We start from the raw sequence: 17,972 nt of genomic DNA on the forward strand, positions 1-17,972 counted from the left end.
CCATGCATTCTCCATACTTCACATAGGAAAGAGCTTAAGTACTATGAATTATCTACAGGACTAATTTCTTCACTCATTACTCGAAATAGGTGGACTACAAGTGACAATCTGGATGTTATGAATTTATTTTGTAGGTGATACTATATAATATTGAGTTTAAGAAACAGATGTTGCACCTTTATTGAAAAGTAACCAATCTGTAAGCAAGATATGGTATATACACATATAGATGTATACATATATCTATGTGTATGTACATATACATACACACAATGGAAGATTACTAAGCCATACAAAAGAATGAAATCTTGCCATTTGCAATGAATGGATGGAGCTACAGAGTATTATGCTAATCAGAATAAGTCAACCAAATACCAATACCCTATGATTTTAGGTGTGTGGATTTTAAGCAAACAAATGAGCAAAGGGGGGAAAAGAGGCAAACCAAGAAACTCTTAATTACAGAGAACTGATGGTTACCTGAGGGGAGGTGGGGGGGTGGTGGTGAAATTGATGATGGGGATTAAGGAGTACACTTGTGATGAACACAGAGCAATGTATAGAAATGTTGAATCACCATGTTGTTCAAGTGAAACTAACATATTATAATGCAGGTTAACTGAAATTTAAATGAAAACAAAAATATAACCTCATTCATCCTCAGGTAAAACATACAAAACACAGTTCAACTTAATTCTTTACACAATCTCCCCAAAAAACCCTCAGGTTGATACTTTGCTTTTATGCTAAAATGGTATCATTGAGTAATTAAGGTCATCCTATTTAGTTGTATGCATTTCCTGTTTTATGTATAGACCTTCATAATGTGCTTACATTCAACGTATGTTCCTTTTACTTTATGTGTATATTTAAAGGTGTTACTGTATAAGTATTATGTTAAACTGAATTATGAAGCAGGCAGATGGCAAGGACCATTTAGTCAGAGGCTTTTGTAATTGACATGTACAATGTGCTTCTCTTATCCCCAAACTACCACCCTCCTATTACATTGCCGAGATGGTAAGGTACCATGTTTGCTACTTTTTCATGACTACATTCATAGATTGGCTTTAGCTCTGACCACTGTATTTTCTAGAAGATCAGAATTCTATCCCCTAAGTCCTTCTAATTAGCTCTTGGTATAAAACTTTCTTTCAGAACCCTGATGTGTTTCACGCCCTAGCCCTGACACTACCACTGCAGACACTTGACCATGGCCTCAGAGAAGTCCTATGCAGCCAGGAGCCCTTGGTTTTAGTTCTAGCTCTATTGCTAGTTACAAGGAAGTTGGTCAATTCTGGAAATGGACCTCTTTTTGTCTCTGTTCTTGCAACCATGTTGAGGCACCAAGCATCCCTGGTCACCATGCCATAGTGTATTCAATCAGTATTTACCAGATGCTATTGAGGGGAGGAGAGTAGAGGCCATTTGTGTTTTAAAGCACAAAAATCATCCCACGGTTTGAGAAATGTGGAGTAAAAAAGTTAAACAGCCTATTTGATACTTTTGTGAAGATACCTAACAAATCCACATTATCTAGGAGAGGTATTTCACACAAATGCTTCAACAGTTTTTTTTTTTCCTTCTTCCCATAGAGCATGTCACATGACTAGTATCCCATTCCATAGACTACACAGTAGAAAAATGCTACATCAGCTTTCTTAGATAACCTTTTGTTCTACAGCACCATGTAATATTGATATATAATTATAATCACTACATATTAGAGTGCTGTATTTTACAACTTCATTGATCTAATTAGAATATATTGAATATTTTATTCTTTAAGTGTTTGTTCCCCTAGCATATCATGTTTATTTTTCTCTACAAGTCTCACAAAACAGTACTTCATGGATATTTATAAAAAAAAAAAAAAAAAGTAAAGAAATGATATAAATTCTGTTTAAATATTTTCTTTAAGAAAATTCTAAGCAAAATACACTTCGTGCAAATAATGAGGTTATTGTCACCATTAACTGACCAACTATTTTGAAATAATTTGTATACACAGCTTCAGTAAATGTATATATGGCATGTTTAGAGGCTGCCATTTTAAAAAATGATTTAGCCATTTTTAATGGAGATAATTGACATTATATATATATAATCACATATATATAATGAAATCACCATGATAAATCATCACATAGTTCTATTTTCTCTCGTGAGGAGAACTCAGATCTACTCCAAGCAATTTCAAACATACAATAGTCACCATATCAACTATTCACCATCCTGTGCATTACATCCTGAGGACTTGTAACTGTTTACCTCTTGATTTCTTTCACCTTCAAAGTCTTCTACACAAAACTGATTTTAACACAGTGAAGAGACTGTTTACAAAGATCACAAATCTTGTCTGATCTTTTTGCTCGAAATTAGAAAATGATATTCCACAACAAAGTAAATATGCGCAAGGAACAAATTTATCCTTATTTACTACATGGAGTACTACCAGAACCAATAATGTAAGTCAACTATACTTCAGCTAAAAATAAATAATCTAAAAATTAAAAATAAGAACACGGAGTTGAAGGAAAAGTGAACATAATGGTCCTACCTGAAGTATGAAAGTATATCATTGTTTTTATTTTAGTGTGGCTAAAAATTTCCTCTACCCTGAACATCAGTGAAATCAAAGGTATTAAGTCAGGGTAATCCAAGTGAGGCTTTTGGTTGATAAGTGTCTCCAATAGTAACTTTATTTTAATAAACAGGACTCATTCCTGATGATCACATGATGTGCCTTACATTTACATGATTCTGTAAGAAAGTGAATGCTATCAAGTCAAACCTTTATGAACACAACAGAGTATAAAAGTCTCTGACCTACAGTATTTTCAAGGTTTATTAAATAAATCACTGAATATCAAAGTAAGTTAAGAAAATAATTGCTCTCGTTACAAATTCTTTGGTTGTTTAGTTATATGTGAATGCCATTTTAGCCTAATACTGTCACCCAAATTCTCTACAGATAAAAGCTTTGGTATTGAAAATAGTTGAACATCTTTGGTCATTTAACACAAACTCTTATTTTATTGGATACACTATACATAATTCCGTTCTTCCCAATTTTCATATTAATGCCAGAATCACTTTGAATAACAGATCACTAAGGTATCGGTACAGCACTATAGTGAATTAAATCACACAAATTTCTCCATCACTGTACTCATTTTGTTGAATTGTTGAAAGTAAAGAAAAAGACAGCACAATTGTCTGTAAGGTTAAGGGCAGATAATCCTCTAAATGGTGTCCATAATCATGTGCTCAGTGTTGAAGCATTAAGCTATTTCTCCATTTTATATAGAGCCAACATACAAAAACTTTATCATTTTGAACTTTTCTTTACATGGTTCACAAACTTCAAGTATAAATCACATTTTCTTGTCTTTTTCCTAAATTACTGTCACCAAGAACATTACCAATATCCTGTGTGTTTGAATAAATGTAGTTAATGCCTCCTTAAAAATGAGGACAAAATGTGCAAAATCTCGGTTTCCTTCCTCAATCGGAAACACATCTGCAGACACTTACATGGAGACTGCATTCCTCTTATCACTTCAGAACAATTTTGGAAATGGACTTCACGAGTGGAGATGAAACAAGTTGAACTACACTTGACTATTTCTACAAGGTGTGCCCAACTGTTCCAGTTTGCTAGGACTAAGGGGTTTCCAGGGCCAGGAGTCTCAACCCTAGAACTAGAAAAGTCCCAGGCAAAACAAGAAGAGTCTGTCACTCTTGCTCCAAGATTCCATTCACATGGTTTACATCTGCAACTACAGCTATGACCACAGCTTTTCACTAATAACATATATACAGGACCATGAAGTCTGACTTTCCTGTATTCTTACCTGAACATTCTTTAGGTTTTTAAATTCCAGTTAGTTAATGTACAGTATAAAACTAGTTTCAGGTGTACAATATAGTGGTTCAACACTTCCCTATTACACCTGGTGCTCATCACAAGTCCACTCTTTAATCCTGACCTGTTTTTCCCCGTCCTTACCTCCCCTCTCCCCTATCCAGTAACCATGCGTTTGTTGTCTACAGTTAACCTGTCTTGGTTTGCCTCTTTTTCCCCCCTCTCTTCCTTTGTTTCTTAAATTCCACATATTCTTTTAATGAAAAAGAATGGAGAAGCACTAAACGCAGGTAATTTATGTCATCTGAACTTTGACCTTTGACAAAGCAAGCATATACAAAACCCAAACTACCTCAAAAGAGAAACTGTCCTAAATTTTTCCTCCTACCTATCTACATTTGGAATGCTCCCCTCTTCCCTAACCCTGCTTCAGTCTATCTCCTTGTGAATGAAAGCTCAACACAACCAGCTGACTACATCTACAAACATCTCATCTTCAACTGCAAATGGCTCTCCTAGTGGGACTAAGGGTCTAGGAAGTAACATGTGCATATATTGGGCTACTGTTTCAAGCAATCTGAGAAGCTGATTTACTTTCTATGAAGTCAGAAGAAGGTCTGTTTTGCCCTTTATCAACTGTGACTTTATGTCACAGTACCTTCTCCAAACAATGATTATATTGATTTTTATGTGAAATACAGGTACCAAAACATTTCTGAGTATGCCAGTATTGCCAAAATTGTGTGGCTATTTCCTTCTTCTCGTCATTATTTCTACAGCATGGATATCAGAGTTACCCATAATTAAACAGGCTTCAAAATCTGTCACCTTTACAAAATCTGGTGTTTTCCTTGGGAATCTCTACCCTCCTTCCCACAATTTTCTTAATGACTATCTCCTTTACCCACATAAATTTACTAAGTTTATCTTACACTGTTCCATATACTTGATACAATTTCCTACATTATCAACTGACATCTTCCATGCCTGTACTCTCATTAGAATCCCCTCATAATGAGCTTGCCAAACTCAGATGTAGATAGTTATACATCTAGATAATTACACTTTTCATTACTTCAGATTCAGAAGTAAAAACATGTTATCAGGATAAATTTCCACGTATTGCTCTGTTTTCTTTTTAAAAACTCAGGTCAACAAATGTCCTATTATACACAATTCAGAAATCACTTTGAGTCATCTATTACAATGTCATGCATTCTGAAAAAGAGTACTACTTTTTTTAACATCAAGTTATTATTGAGAGACTGAGCATGAGCATGGGAGGGGCAGAGAGGAGGAGACCCAGAATTCAAAGCAGGTTCCAGGCTCCGAGCTGTCAGCACAGAACCCAATGTAGGGCTTGAACTCACAGACTGGGAGATCATGACCTGAGCCAAAGCCAGACACTTAACCGACTGACCCACCCAGGCACCCCCCAAAAAGTATTACTTTAATCACTTTTTTGTTTTATCTTTCATGAACTATTGAATGCCTACTTGGTACCAGATACTATACTTAGGCAACATGGGCCATTTATTCTTAGCACATATAAGAATTTAAGGTAAAATGTTATATATAAGGAAAAAAAACAGGGTCTTATTTTCAAATAACAATGTACTGAACTGGACATTTCTAGCCAAGAAAAATTTACAATAACCAATAGATGTATCCTGGCCATGTCTGTTCCATCAAGTAGATCTAAATTCCTTACATGTGAATAAAGGTACTTCCAGCCATGAGATATGTTCCGATAACCTGAATCTGTATAAATAGTTGACTATATAACTCATTAATTAAACCAGGGGACTCTTGAGCATGAAAGATGCTTTTAGTAATTACTCCAAAAGAATAGGCCTAAATCCAGAAGAGTCCAGACAACAGATTTAAGTATGTGTATGTATTTGGTATATATAAGATATAGAGTTCTACCACTGTAGAACTAGTCTAGGTCCTTCACTAGGTCTAGAATTCTGTTCCAGGATACTGCCACCACCCATACTCAAAATAGATGTTAATATCAGGTCAAGAACTCTGACAGCTACTGTGATCTTACGTTCCAAATTTGCTAAAGGAGCTCTCTAATAGCCTGTCCTTTAATCTTCATAAATACATTTATAATGTAAAGTGTCATTTTGTCCCAATGAAAATGAAAACAATAGTCCCAAATCTTTGGGATGCAGTAAAAGTGGTCCTAAGAGGGAAGTTTATAGCAATACAGTTCTACCTTTCTACCAGAAGAAAAATCTTGAACCACCTACCTGTTACCACCTAAAGGAGCTAGAAAAAGAAACCCAAAACCAGCAGAAAGGAAATGATAAAGATTGGAGTATAAATAATATATAAAACTAAAAAAATACAACAGATAAATGAAACCAGGAGCTGGTTCTTTGAAAAGATCAACAAAATTGATAAACTTCCAGCCAGACTCATTAAAAAAAAAAAAGTGCAGAAAAAGTCACAAATATCACAAATTAAAGAGGAACAAAATCAAAGAAATACAGACAACTGTAAGAGGAGATTATGAAAACTCATGCCAACAAATTGAACCAAGAAAAAGTGAATTCCTAGAAACATAACCTACCAAAACTGAAGCAGGAAGAGTAGAAATGTGAACAGATGGATTACCAGCAATGAAATTGAATCAGTAATCAAAAAACTCCCATTAAAAGTCTAGAACAGTTGGTTTCATAGGAAGATTCTGAACATTTATAGTTAATGCCAATTCTCCTCAAACTATTCCAAAAAAAGGGGGAAAAAATAAAGGAAATTCATTCTGTAAGGTATCATCCAGACATCAAAACCAGATAAAGACACCACACACACACACACACACACACACACACACACACACACACACACAAACACACAGAACTAGAGGCCAGTATCTCTGATGAAAACACATGTAAAAATCTTCAACAAAATACTAGCAAACTGAATCCCATGATACATTGAAAAACCATTCACCATGATCAAGTACGATTTATTCCTAGGATACAAGGTGGTTCAATATTTGTAAATAAATCAACATGATACATCACAAGGATAAAAACCATATCATCATTTCAACAGATACAGATAAAGCATTTGACAAAGTGCAACATCCATTCATAAAAACCCTCAACAAAGCAGGCTTAGAGAGAACATACCTCAACATAGTAAAGGCCCTATATAAATAACCACAGCTAACAACATTCAACAGGGAAAAACTGAGCTTGTCAACCAAAGATCAGGAACAAAACAAGGATGTCTACTCTCATGACTTCTATTCAACATAGAAGTAAGTCCTAGCCACGGTAATTAGGCAAGAAACAAAATAATAGGCATCTAAATTGTTAAGAAATAAAAGTTACACTAGTTGCAAATCTAGTGATACCATATGTAGAAAACCCTAATGATTCCAAAAAACTAGCATAAGTGAATTCAATAAATTTGCAGGATTCAAAAATCCATGTACAGAAATCTGTTGCATTTTTATACATGAATAAAGCAGGATAAATAGAAGAACACAATCCCATTTATATCAGCACTAAAAATAATGAAGTATCTAGGAATAAACTTAATCCAAGAGGTGAAAGACCTTTATTCTGAAAACTATAAAACAGATTAAATAAGTTCAAGAAAATCTAAAGAAATGGAAAGACATTTTATACAGGTTGCAAGAACAAATCTTTTTAGAATGTCTATAGTACCCAAAGCAATCTACAGATTTAATACAATCCTTATCAAAATACCACCAAGGATTTTTCACAGAGAGAGAACAATCCTAAAATTTCTATGAGACAGATAAAGACCCTGGTAGCCAAAGCCATCTTGAAGCAAATAAAACTGGAGGTATCCTAATTCCAGACTTCAAGTTATATTAAAAAGCTGTAGTAATTAAAACAGTACTGTACTGGCATAAAAATAGACGTATAGATCAATAGATCCAAATACAGAACTCTGAAATACACCTATAGTTATATGGTCAATTAATCTTTAACAAAACAGGAAAGAACATCCAATGGGAAAAAGATGGTCTCTTCAACCAATGGTGTTGGGAAAACTGGACAGCAAAATGCAAAAGAATAAAATTGGATCTTTTCTCACACCATGTACAAAAATAAACTCAAAATGGATCAAAGACCTACACATAAGACATGAAACCATAAAAATCCTAGAAGAGAGCACAGGAAGCAATTTCTCTGACGTCAGTCTAACAGTTTTTTTTCCACATAGGCCTCCTGAAGCAAGTGAAATAAAAGCAAAAGTAAACCATTGGGACATCAAAATAGAAAACTCTGCAGAGCAAGGGAAACCAACAACAAAACTAAAAAGCAACCTACAGAAAGGGAAAAAAGCTATTTGCAAATGGCATATCCATGTACGAGTATGGATGGATATATATCCAAAATACATAAAGAATTGATTCAACAGCCAAAAAAAACCACATAATCCAATTTTAAAAATGGGCAGAAAACATGAACAGGAATTTCTCCAAAGACATACAGATGGCCAACAGACATGCTCAAAATTTCTCATCAGGGGAAACGCAAATCAAAACTACAAGGGGTTATCAACTCACACCCATCAGAATGGCTAAAATAACACAAGAAACAAGTGTTGGTGAGGATGTGGAGAAAAAGGAACTCTCTTGCACCATTGGTGGGAAAGTAAACTGGTACAGCAACTATAGAAAAAAGTGTGGAACTTCCTCAAAAAGTAAAAATAGAACTGCCCTATGATCCAGTAATTGCCCTACTGGGTACTTACCCCCCAAAACACCTAAACACTAATTCAAAGTGACACATGCACTCCTATGTTTATTGCAGCATTATTTACAGAAGCCAAATTATGGAAGCAGCCCAAGTGTCCACTGATAAATGAATGGATAAAGAGGTGGTGTGCATGTGTCTGACATACACACGTAATGGAATATTACTTAGCCATAAAAAAATGAAGCCTTGCCATTTGAAACAACATGGATGGAGCTGGAGTATAATGCTAAGCAAATTAAGTCAGAAAGACAAATATGATCTTATTCATGTGTGGAATTTAACAACGAGCAAAGGTAAAAAAATTTTTAAAAAAAAGAAAAAAAAAAAAAAAGAAGACAGACTCTTAACCGTAGAGAACTAAGGATTACCACCAGAAAGGGAGGTGGGTGAAATTGGTGATGGAGATTAAAGAGTACACTTATCATGATGAGCACTAAGTATAGAACTGTTGAATGTTCACCTGAAACTAATAGAACACTATGTTAACAATATATTAAACTGGAATTAAAATTAAAAACCTTAAAAATAAAATATCATATATTCCAATTTCTGACTTGACAAATATAGCAATAGCAAAATAGTTTCCATTCCTTCTGTGCAGAAGATTTAAAAATCAGATTGGGGGGTGGGGAGGCACACCTGGGTGGCTCAGTCATGGTTCTTGAGTTCAAGCCCCACATCGAGCTCTGTGCTGACTGCTCAGAGCCTGGAGCCTACTTCAGATTTTGTGTCTCCCTCTCGCTCTCTGTCCCTCCCCCACTCATGGCTCTGTCTCTCAAAAAACGAAAGAATGTTAAAAATATATATATAAATCAGAATCACGGGAAGCTCAGTGGGTCAATTGGTTAAGCCTCCAACTCTGGATTTTGGTTCAGGTCATGATCTCACAGTTTAGGAGTTCGAATCCCACATTAGGCTCTGCACTGATAGCACGGTGCCTGCTTGGGATTCTCTCTCCCTCTCTCTGTACCCTTCCCCTGCGCACATGTGCTCGCGATCTCCTCCCCTCCCCCCAAAATAAATAAGCTTTAAAAAAACAATCAGATTCAAAGGGTGAAAGATCAGGGCTACTAGAATCTTCCCTGTCACCAAAGGGTAGAAAATACAGGATACTGAAAATACTCGAATTATTCTTTAAGTGTTTTCAGAGACTCTCAAACGTTTTAAGAAGTTCGAGTAACTTTTCAGATAAATGTGAAGGAAACATTACACATCTTAGAAAGTTTAAAGGACAAGTTTACTTACAATTGACATTAGTGTTAGTACATAGTGCTGCAAATTCTGTCCATGATGATGAACCATTTTAGCGTCAGCTGTAACCATAACTTCCACATATCTCGGGTAGGATAAAAAACGTTTTTTCCTGGAATGTAATTGACTTCTTTCATCTTCCAATGATTTATTTTTTGAAGGGTACCCTAAAACCATTTCCTTCTTTACATTAAGATCTTCATTTGTGTTGCTGTAGTTTTGAAAGGGTAAAGTGGTTTTCTTTATTTGACTTTCTGGGGGGAGAAAAGAATATAATGCAGAGCCATTAAATTAGGTGGGACTAAAAATACTGCACAAAATAGGCAAAAATACACACACATCACCTTCCAACATGAAATAAAAGATAAAAAGAAATTTAACTCCGTGATGCAGCAGTTTATTACTATTCCCAGTAATAAAATGTTATTTTTCATAGATTGGCCCAACAGACACCAAACTCCAAGTCTTTTTTTTTTTAAACAGCTATGACTGTTCAAGAGCATTTATTAATGGTAGAAAAATTTAAAACTGAGGAGTCCCCCTTTTTTTCCTCAGGTACACTGGGTGCTCAAGCCAATGGCATTTCAACTCATTATAGATCAATCACATTTTGTATGATACAGAACAAAACCTTTTGTTAGACATCATGTAAAGATCACCGGACAGAAAAACCATGAAACACTGGTTAACTCTTTGAATCCAGAAAAACTGTAGATCTATATTTTATAATATTTGATTTATAAGATACCTGATTACTTTTGTTTGGTTATGTTTAAATACAGAATTCAGGGGCACCTGGGTAGCTCAGTCAGTTGTGTCTGACTTCCGCCCAAGTCAAGATCTCACAGTTCCTCAGTTTGGACCCTACAGTGGGTTTTTGCTGGTGTTACTGCAGAGCCCCCTTCAATCCCCTGTGCTTCTCTCTCTACTCATTCCCCGCTTACCTTCTCTCAAAAATAAAACTTTTTAGGAATGAAAAAATACAGCAAATTATTCAATGTTAATTACAGATGCCATGTGTAAGTCCTTTATTCTTCTGTATTTTTTTCTGACAACTGTTTGCAAGTATTTAACAGAAAAATGGACCAAAGGAATCAGGTAAGAAGAAATCCAAGGTGCCAGATACTTGATAAACCGAATACCAAAACTATTCAGACTCAGTTGTACTATAAGGATTAGCCAGAAATATAAGAGTGTGACAACAATTTCATTTTAAATAAGCAGTAATCTTATGGTTGTAAGTAATCAAAGTCCTTAAGCATGGTTTCCACATGTCAACTTTTTCTAATTCTTAAAACCATCCTGCCCTTTGATATTACTGTGCACTTATGTTTTGAAATTTATCTCATTGGGAAATTCTGAACTTGGCAAACCGTGTATAGCCCTGAAACTTTTTCCTACCATCTTTATCCGGGGGTGATTCTACCACTAAAATATCCACTTCATAGACCCAGATGTAACTTAATATACCAATCTCAGCGTCAATAGGAAGTAAATATACTGACTTGTTCACCAGTTTAAAATAAACATTATACCTACTCTACATCAAGGAACATTTAGAAATTGCAGAGCAAACAGAACCTTATAAAGTTTATACTTTAGTAGGAAGAGACAAGTAATACATATTTAAGAATAAATTTCAGAATAACTTTAAGTGCTTCAGTAACAATTCAACTTCGAGACAAAAAGAAACTGATTCTACCTACCCAAACAGCTTAAATTTAAAAAACAGCACCAAGTGTTAGAGCAACCACATTGGAAAAACCACTTGGCAATTTTCAAGTTTGACACATATGTACACCTACCCCCATAATTCTACTCATTTTATACCTATGGAAAGTACGTCAACAAAAGACCTAAAAGACCCCAAACTCTCCAAGTCCTGAGAAAGAACATGGAAGAAAACCTTCATGATATTGGATTTCACAAGGACTGCTTGGATGCGTAGGACACCATAGCACAGATGGCTAAATAGACAAATGGGACTACATCAAATTTTTAAATTGCACCAAAGGACAGACACAACAGACTGAAAAGGAAGACTACTGAATGGGAGAAAATATCTACAAATCTGTTTTCCTGAAGAGAATTAGAAAGCCCATTCTGCATCTTTTTAAGGCCTTTAGTTCCAAATAATCTGTATGCTAAAGTGGCCTATCTCGGGTTAGTATATTCTACCACCCATCCCAGACCAGGTTTTCAAAAGATTAGACCATTCACATAGAGCTATTAGATCAGGACTTAGTAAACAGTCATTATTTTTGTCATTACTAGTTATGAAGAAATAATGTGTTGACAGACACATGCCCTTCAAATTAACTTTAAAAAAAAAATGTGTCTAAGTGCCATGTCGTTTAGGAAAAATGGTCGGCTACTTTGTTGCTAGGTTTATAAAATTAGAGTTAAAATGCTTATCCACAGAGTTGTGCTGTGATGATCAAATTCTTGAGGCAGCAGCAGTGGGTGATTCTGTTTGGCAATCTCAGGGCATTGTTACACAAGCATGCGTCAAGTGGAAAACAAAGTTGTTCGTTCTCATTACTTTAGGAAAGTGATTCACAAGTGTTTAACAGCTCTTATAACAGACTCCAATGTACCATAATCCCCTTGTTTTAAAAATATTTCTAAGTCTCATGAGAAATGTAGCCTTAGTTTTGGGGTGATGGTGATATATAACAGCAGGTGCTTTATTTTTTTTTTGGGGGGGGGGGGTTGGATTTTATCTTTAATTACTTAAGACAAATGGCTCTCCAAAGCTATTGAGCTGTGTTTCCACTCTTCTTTAAGTCTTGATGTACCAGGTTCTGGAGCTTTTGCTTAGCAGATGCTTTCGGGAAGCCTGAAGGGAAAGTATTGATTAGGCTCTTTCTGGCTGACAGTCATATACTGGTGACATATTCACCTATTTGGCTGGCAGCAAAGTCTTCCTTTTTTTCCACTAGGTTCACTACTGGCAGCAGAATCTTGCCTAGTGATACCGGATGGTCCTAAGCACGGTGCACCACCTACTTGCAATTGTTGTTGGTAAGCCATTATGGAAGTAAAAGAACATGCTTGGATCTGTGTTTAAATTTTTTTTAATGGATCTCTTTATCAATACTTATTTGATAAAGCTCATGAGATTTTCTGTTTATTTGCTAGAATAAGTCATTCTGGGATATGCTCCTTGAACTCTATTAAATGTACTGTAATCTGATTTGAAATTATCATGGGAAATTTTTTTAACATTGTTGTATTAATGAGTATCAATTTAATACATGCATGCTGTGAACCAGTGTTATAGGAACTTGATAGACTGCAATGGTTAGGACCATAGTAAGTACCATTCACTCAAACTTCCTATTTAAAAAAGCATCAGAACTATGATGAAATGCAGGATGTAATTTTCTTATTATATATTTGATTATTATTTATGGACTAAAAAAGGCAAGCTCCATTAACCCACTGACCTTTATTTTCTCCCCCAGATAATTACATTCTAATGGAAATACAGGAATGGTAGGGATCATAAATACAACTCCCTGAACAAATGGGGAGATGTGTGTGTGTATACATTGTGTGTATATACAGATATATACACATACGATGTCTTTTTAAAAGACTCCTACAACTCCACAACAAATAGCCCTATTCAAATAGGGCAAAGGATGTGAATAGACATTTCACCAAAGGCAATATATAAATGGCCAAACAACCATGTGACAAGATGCTCATTATTAATTAGAAAAATTCAAATGAAAGCTACAGTGAGGTATCACTTCACACCCACTGGCATGGCTACTGTAAAAAACCTAAGTGTTGGTGAGAACGTGCAGACATTGCAATCCCTGCAAACTATTGGTGGGATTATAAAAATGGTGCAACCACTACAGAAAATAAAGGTGTCTGAAAATATTACAAATAGAACTACTCTAAGATCCAGCAAGTCTACTTCTGAGATGTTCAGAGAAAAAAATCAAAAGCAGGGTCTTCAAGAGGTATTTCTACACCCACATTCCATGCAGCATTGTTCACAATAGCCAAAAGATGGAAGCAACCCTAATGTCCATCAATGGATAAATGAAATGTGGTATATACATACTATGGATTATTCAGCCTTAAAAAGGAAATTTTTACATGCTGAAGAACCTTGACATTATGCTAAGAAGCCAGTCACAAAAGAAAAGGCTGTATAATTTCACTTACATGAGGTGTCTAAAATAATCAAATTCATACAAAGCTGAATGGGTAGTTACACAGGGCCAGTCAGTATCTCACTGAGAAATCTCCCCAAGAGTGTCCAGCTTGGGCGCTAAGAAATCAACTATTTCCCTTGCTAGCAATAGTAGGTAAAATGGGAATATAATCCAATTAAGGAAGCACTGTGGTTTGAAGAAGTTAGACTGACGAGAGTAATTTAGAGTAGATGGCTCTATATAGGCTAAAATAATGAAACAAATGAGAACTCCAAACTGGAATGATTAAAGGCAACAACATAACAATTAATAGAAAAAATAGAATAAAAGGGGAAAGAAGCTTCTGGAACAATACTACAAAATTGCACGTCTAAAGATTTAATTCTGGCTAGGTTAAAAAGGAAAAACTAGCCAGTATCAAGATCCTATGGACATTAACAGGTAATACAAGCAATTTGATGGAAACAAATTTAGAGCTGTTTTCTAGAACATTCTTGGAAAAACACAACTTATCAAATTTGGCCTATGAAGAATTAAAAAGCCTAAATAACCACCTAACTTTTTAAAAGTTTGTCCAAATAAAAAAGTCTAAAAATTGAGTCCTAATCAATTTTCCCCCAAATAATCCAAGTTCCAAGAGCTTCACCACTAAATACTATTAAGGATTTAAAAAAAGAACAGTACTTTTTCAAATACTGTAAGAATTGCAAAAAAGAAAACAACTCCAAATTCGTTTCATAAGGTTCTTAGAAGATGACAGGAAAGAGGATTTTCATGATCTTAGTTAAAATTTCAAAAAAGGAAAGGATTCCTTAGGACACAAACAATACTAAACATTATAAACTATTCATTTGAATAAATTAAGACTGAACTTGTGTTCACTAAAAACACCATTATGGGAGAAGATAGTTGCAATATAAACAAATGGCTTATATATGGGTTATATAGTTAAACCATAATTGATAAAAACCAGTAAAATTAAGGGAGACTTGAATACTTCACAATAGACAAAATCCAAAAATATATGAACATATGAAATACTGCCAAAATATTGATTATCATGAAGAAGCCAATTCACAATGAGACATGACTATATACCTACCCAAAAGGCTAAAATGAAAAATACTGACAAATCACAGAAATATAATGTGGAGCACCTGAATGTCTCATACTGCTAACAACACTGAAAATTGGCATATCCAACTTAAGAAAATTTCAGTAGGGCAGAAGGAAATAATTCATAAAGCTTAATGCAAAAGGGATAGAATTTACTTTTAAATACAAAATGTAAGTGTGTATACATAGTTACTAAATATAAGCACATTAGAAGGGAGAAACACATACCCAGAACTTCCAGTTTTAAAGGGAGGAGGTAATTTCTTTTTTTTTTTTTTTTTTTTTTTTTTTTTTTATTTTTGAGACAGAGAGAGACAGAGCATGAACGGGGGAGGGGCAGAGAGAGAGGGAGACACAGAATCGGAAGCAGGCTCCAGGCTCTGAGCCATCAGCCCAGAGCCCGACGCGGGGCTCGAATTCACGGACCGTGAGATCGTGACCTGAGCCGAAGTCGGACGCCCAACCGACTGAGCCACCCAGGCGCCCCCGGAAGGAGGTAATTTCTAAGAAGAAAATCATCTTACGTAAGGGATTAGGGAAAAAAGAATTCAACCATCAATATAAAATACAATACCTAACAGACTGCTTATGATGAGTCAAGTGCATTTCTGGTAAATTTCATTATATTAACTCATTTAACAGTCCCAAAGGACATAAGTATTATTGTTAATCCCATATTACAGATGAAAATCTGCAACATGGAAATTGAAAAATTTATAACCACAGCTGATCATCAATGGAGCTGCAAATAAAAGGAACAAAACTAAATAGACTACTTATCATAACAGTGAACAGTTTAGATTTGCCTATCACAAACAAAAGTTTCATAGAATCAGGTTAATAAAATCCAGCCATATATTAAATAGCACATCTGGGATACAAATTCTGGGAATCTGGCTCCAGCATCAATGGTTTTAACCACTAAAAGATACTGTTTGACAATGAAGGTTAAAGGGGGAAAAAATAACCATAATTTAACAAACAGTATTAGAGATCCCAAAAGTTTAATTTCTATAGCAAATGAAATAATGTTGTATACAACTTTGCCAAAATAATTGAAAAGAAATAGGATTTCATACTTCCTCAAAACACAGCAGTATGAATGAATCTTTTCACTAAGTTTTGGGATTTATAAGTGATGGCTGCCTCAAGTGAGGGAAGGCAGGTGGACACAATGGGAGGGTATGAGCGGAAGTACATGATTTTACATGGGTTGCTCACAGTCCTGCATTTCATGTTGATTCATATATTCATGATACATATTAAGGTTTTTTTTATGTTTCTTTTTGAGAAATAGTGATCAAACACAAGTGGGGGGTGGGAAGAAGGAGAGAGGGCGACACAGAATGTGAAGAAGGCTCCAGCCTCCAAGCTGTCAGCACAGAGCCCAACGTAGGACTCGAACTCAAACTCTGAGATCATGACCTGAGCCTAAGTTGGATGTTTAACCAACTGAGCCACCCACGTGCCCCTATTATATTAAGTTCTTAAATAATGTACTAAACTAACAGCTATTCAAACAATAGGACAGCTCTATCATATACTATTGTTCTGGTAATGCTACCTAAAGCAGGACAAAATGAAATATACAATAGTAGTATTAGGAAGAAAGTTTTCATTGTTTTGATTTTGCAGATAAATGGCTTTTATAGCTAAAAAATCCAAGAGGCTCAATTTAAGAATTTTCAAACTAACATCCTCAACACAGAAATAACTGAATGAAATGTTATACAGCTGTTACTGAATTAGGTCTCTGTGTTTGATATGGAAGGATGGCCATGTGTTCTTAAGTAAAAAATGTGTACGATCTTATTTTTGTAGAAACTTTCATAGAATATACAAGTACTTAGCCATAAAAATGTATATAATGAGCCAAAAGGTACTTAAGTATACAGCTCAAATTTTAACATAGGCTACATGGGATGGGGGTGATTCAAAGTGAATAGAACTACGTAATTAACATCTCAGTGTCCATTAAGTCATTACAATAAACTTGTTTTTTAATTGTAATTTTTAGTTACATTTCTAAAAACAGCATCTCTAACTTTCACAGGCTTAATGTCTAATATCATTACTTTTTGAACTTTCTAATTAAGCAGTGCAACAAATGATAAAGTGACCTTTCCAAATATCTTAAATGGGCATTCAAAGCTCATGTGTCAATTACATCATCTTTATGAAATGTTTGTCTTTATTTATGCTCCAAGTCAAATGCTAAAGTGATGTGCCATCCTTTATTAGTAACAAGTGTATTACGGCCCAAAACTAATTTAGAGCAAACCAAATCCATCAAATCAGGAACATCATGCAATGGATAATCTGCCCACTAGAACTTAAGATGTTTAATTACATCTGTAAACACAACACTTAACCATATAGTGTTTTATAGAATGCATGGAGATTGTTTCACAGTTAATTTTTTAGTAGTTTATATCATGGATTATTTTCAACAATGTAATTAGGAATCCATGATTCTACTTGAACATCCTCCCGGCACTTTATATTCAAAATATACTAAATTGAGTTTTCTATCCCTATTCCCAGCTTTACTTTCATTATGAGTAATAACCTATTACATGTAACTCACACTAAACAGTACACTACCATTGAGCTCTTCTTGTCCTTTTACCTTTTTATCTGGTCACCAAGTTTTGTCATTTCTCTTTCACAACCTTTTTCGTATTGCTCCTATTGTCAGTGTCCGTGTCTCTAAACTCATTCAAGTCCTTCTTAGAATATCAGCATCATGAATGCAAAATTAGACAAGGTCTCCAAAATGGCCCCATCATCTTCCATCCCGGTCCCTCT

General features: G+C 35.0%; 1 protein-coding gene across 3 annotated transcripts in view; it reads right to left on the reverse strand.

Annotated features, from left to right (window-relative positions):
- The window catches only part of ADAMTS20 (ADAM metallopeptidase with thrombospondin type 1 motif 20), a 178,731-nt gene that overhangs the window by 125,519 nt on the left and 35,240 nt on the right, over window positions 1-17,972 (reverse strand). For all 3 annotated transcript variants that reach the window (XM_060657892.3, XM_060657893.3, XM_060657890.3), the window contains exon 4: window positions 9,868-10,127. In XM_060657892.3, the coding sequence (XP_060513875.3) occupies window positions 9,868-10,127 (260 nt within the window). The remainder of the gene's footprint in view (window positions 1-9,867; window positions 10,128-17,972) is intronic.

Source organism: Panthera onca, chromosome B4, assembly GCF_046562875.1.
Source record: "Panthera onca isolate mPanOnc1 chromosome B4, mPanOnc1 haplotype 2, whole genome shotgun sequence".
Lineage (NCBI taxonomy): Eukaryota > Metazoa > Chordata > Mammalia > Carnivora > Felidae > Panthera > Panthera onca.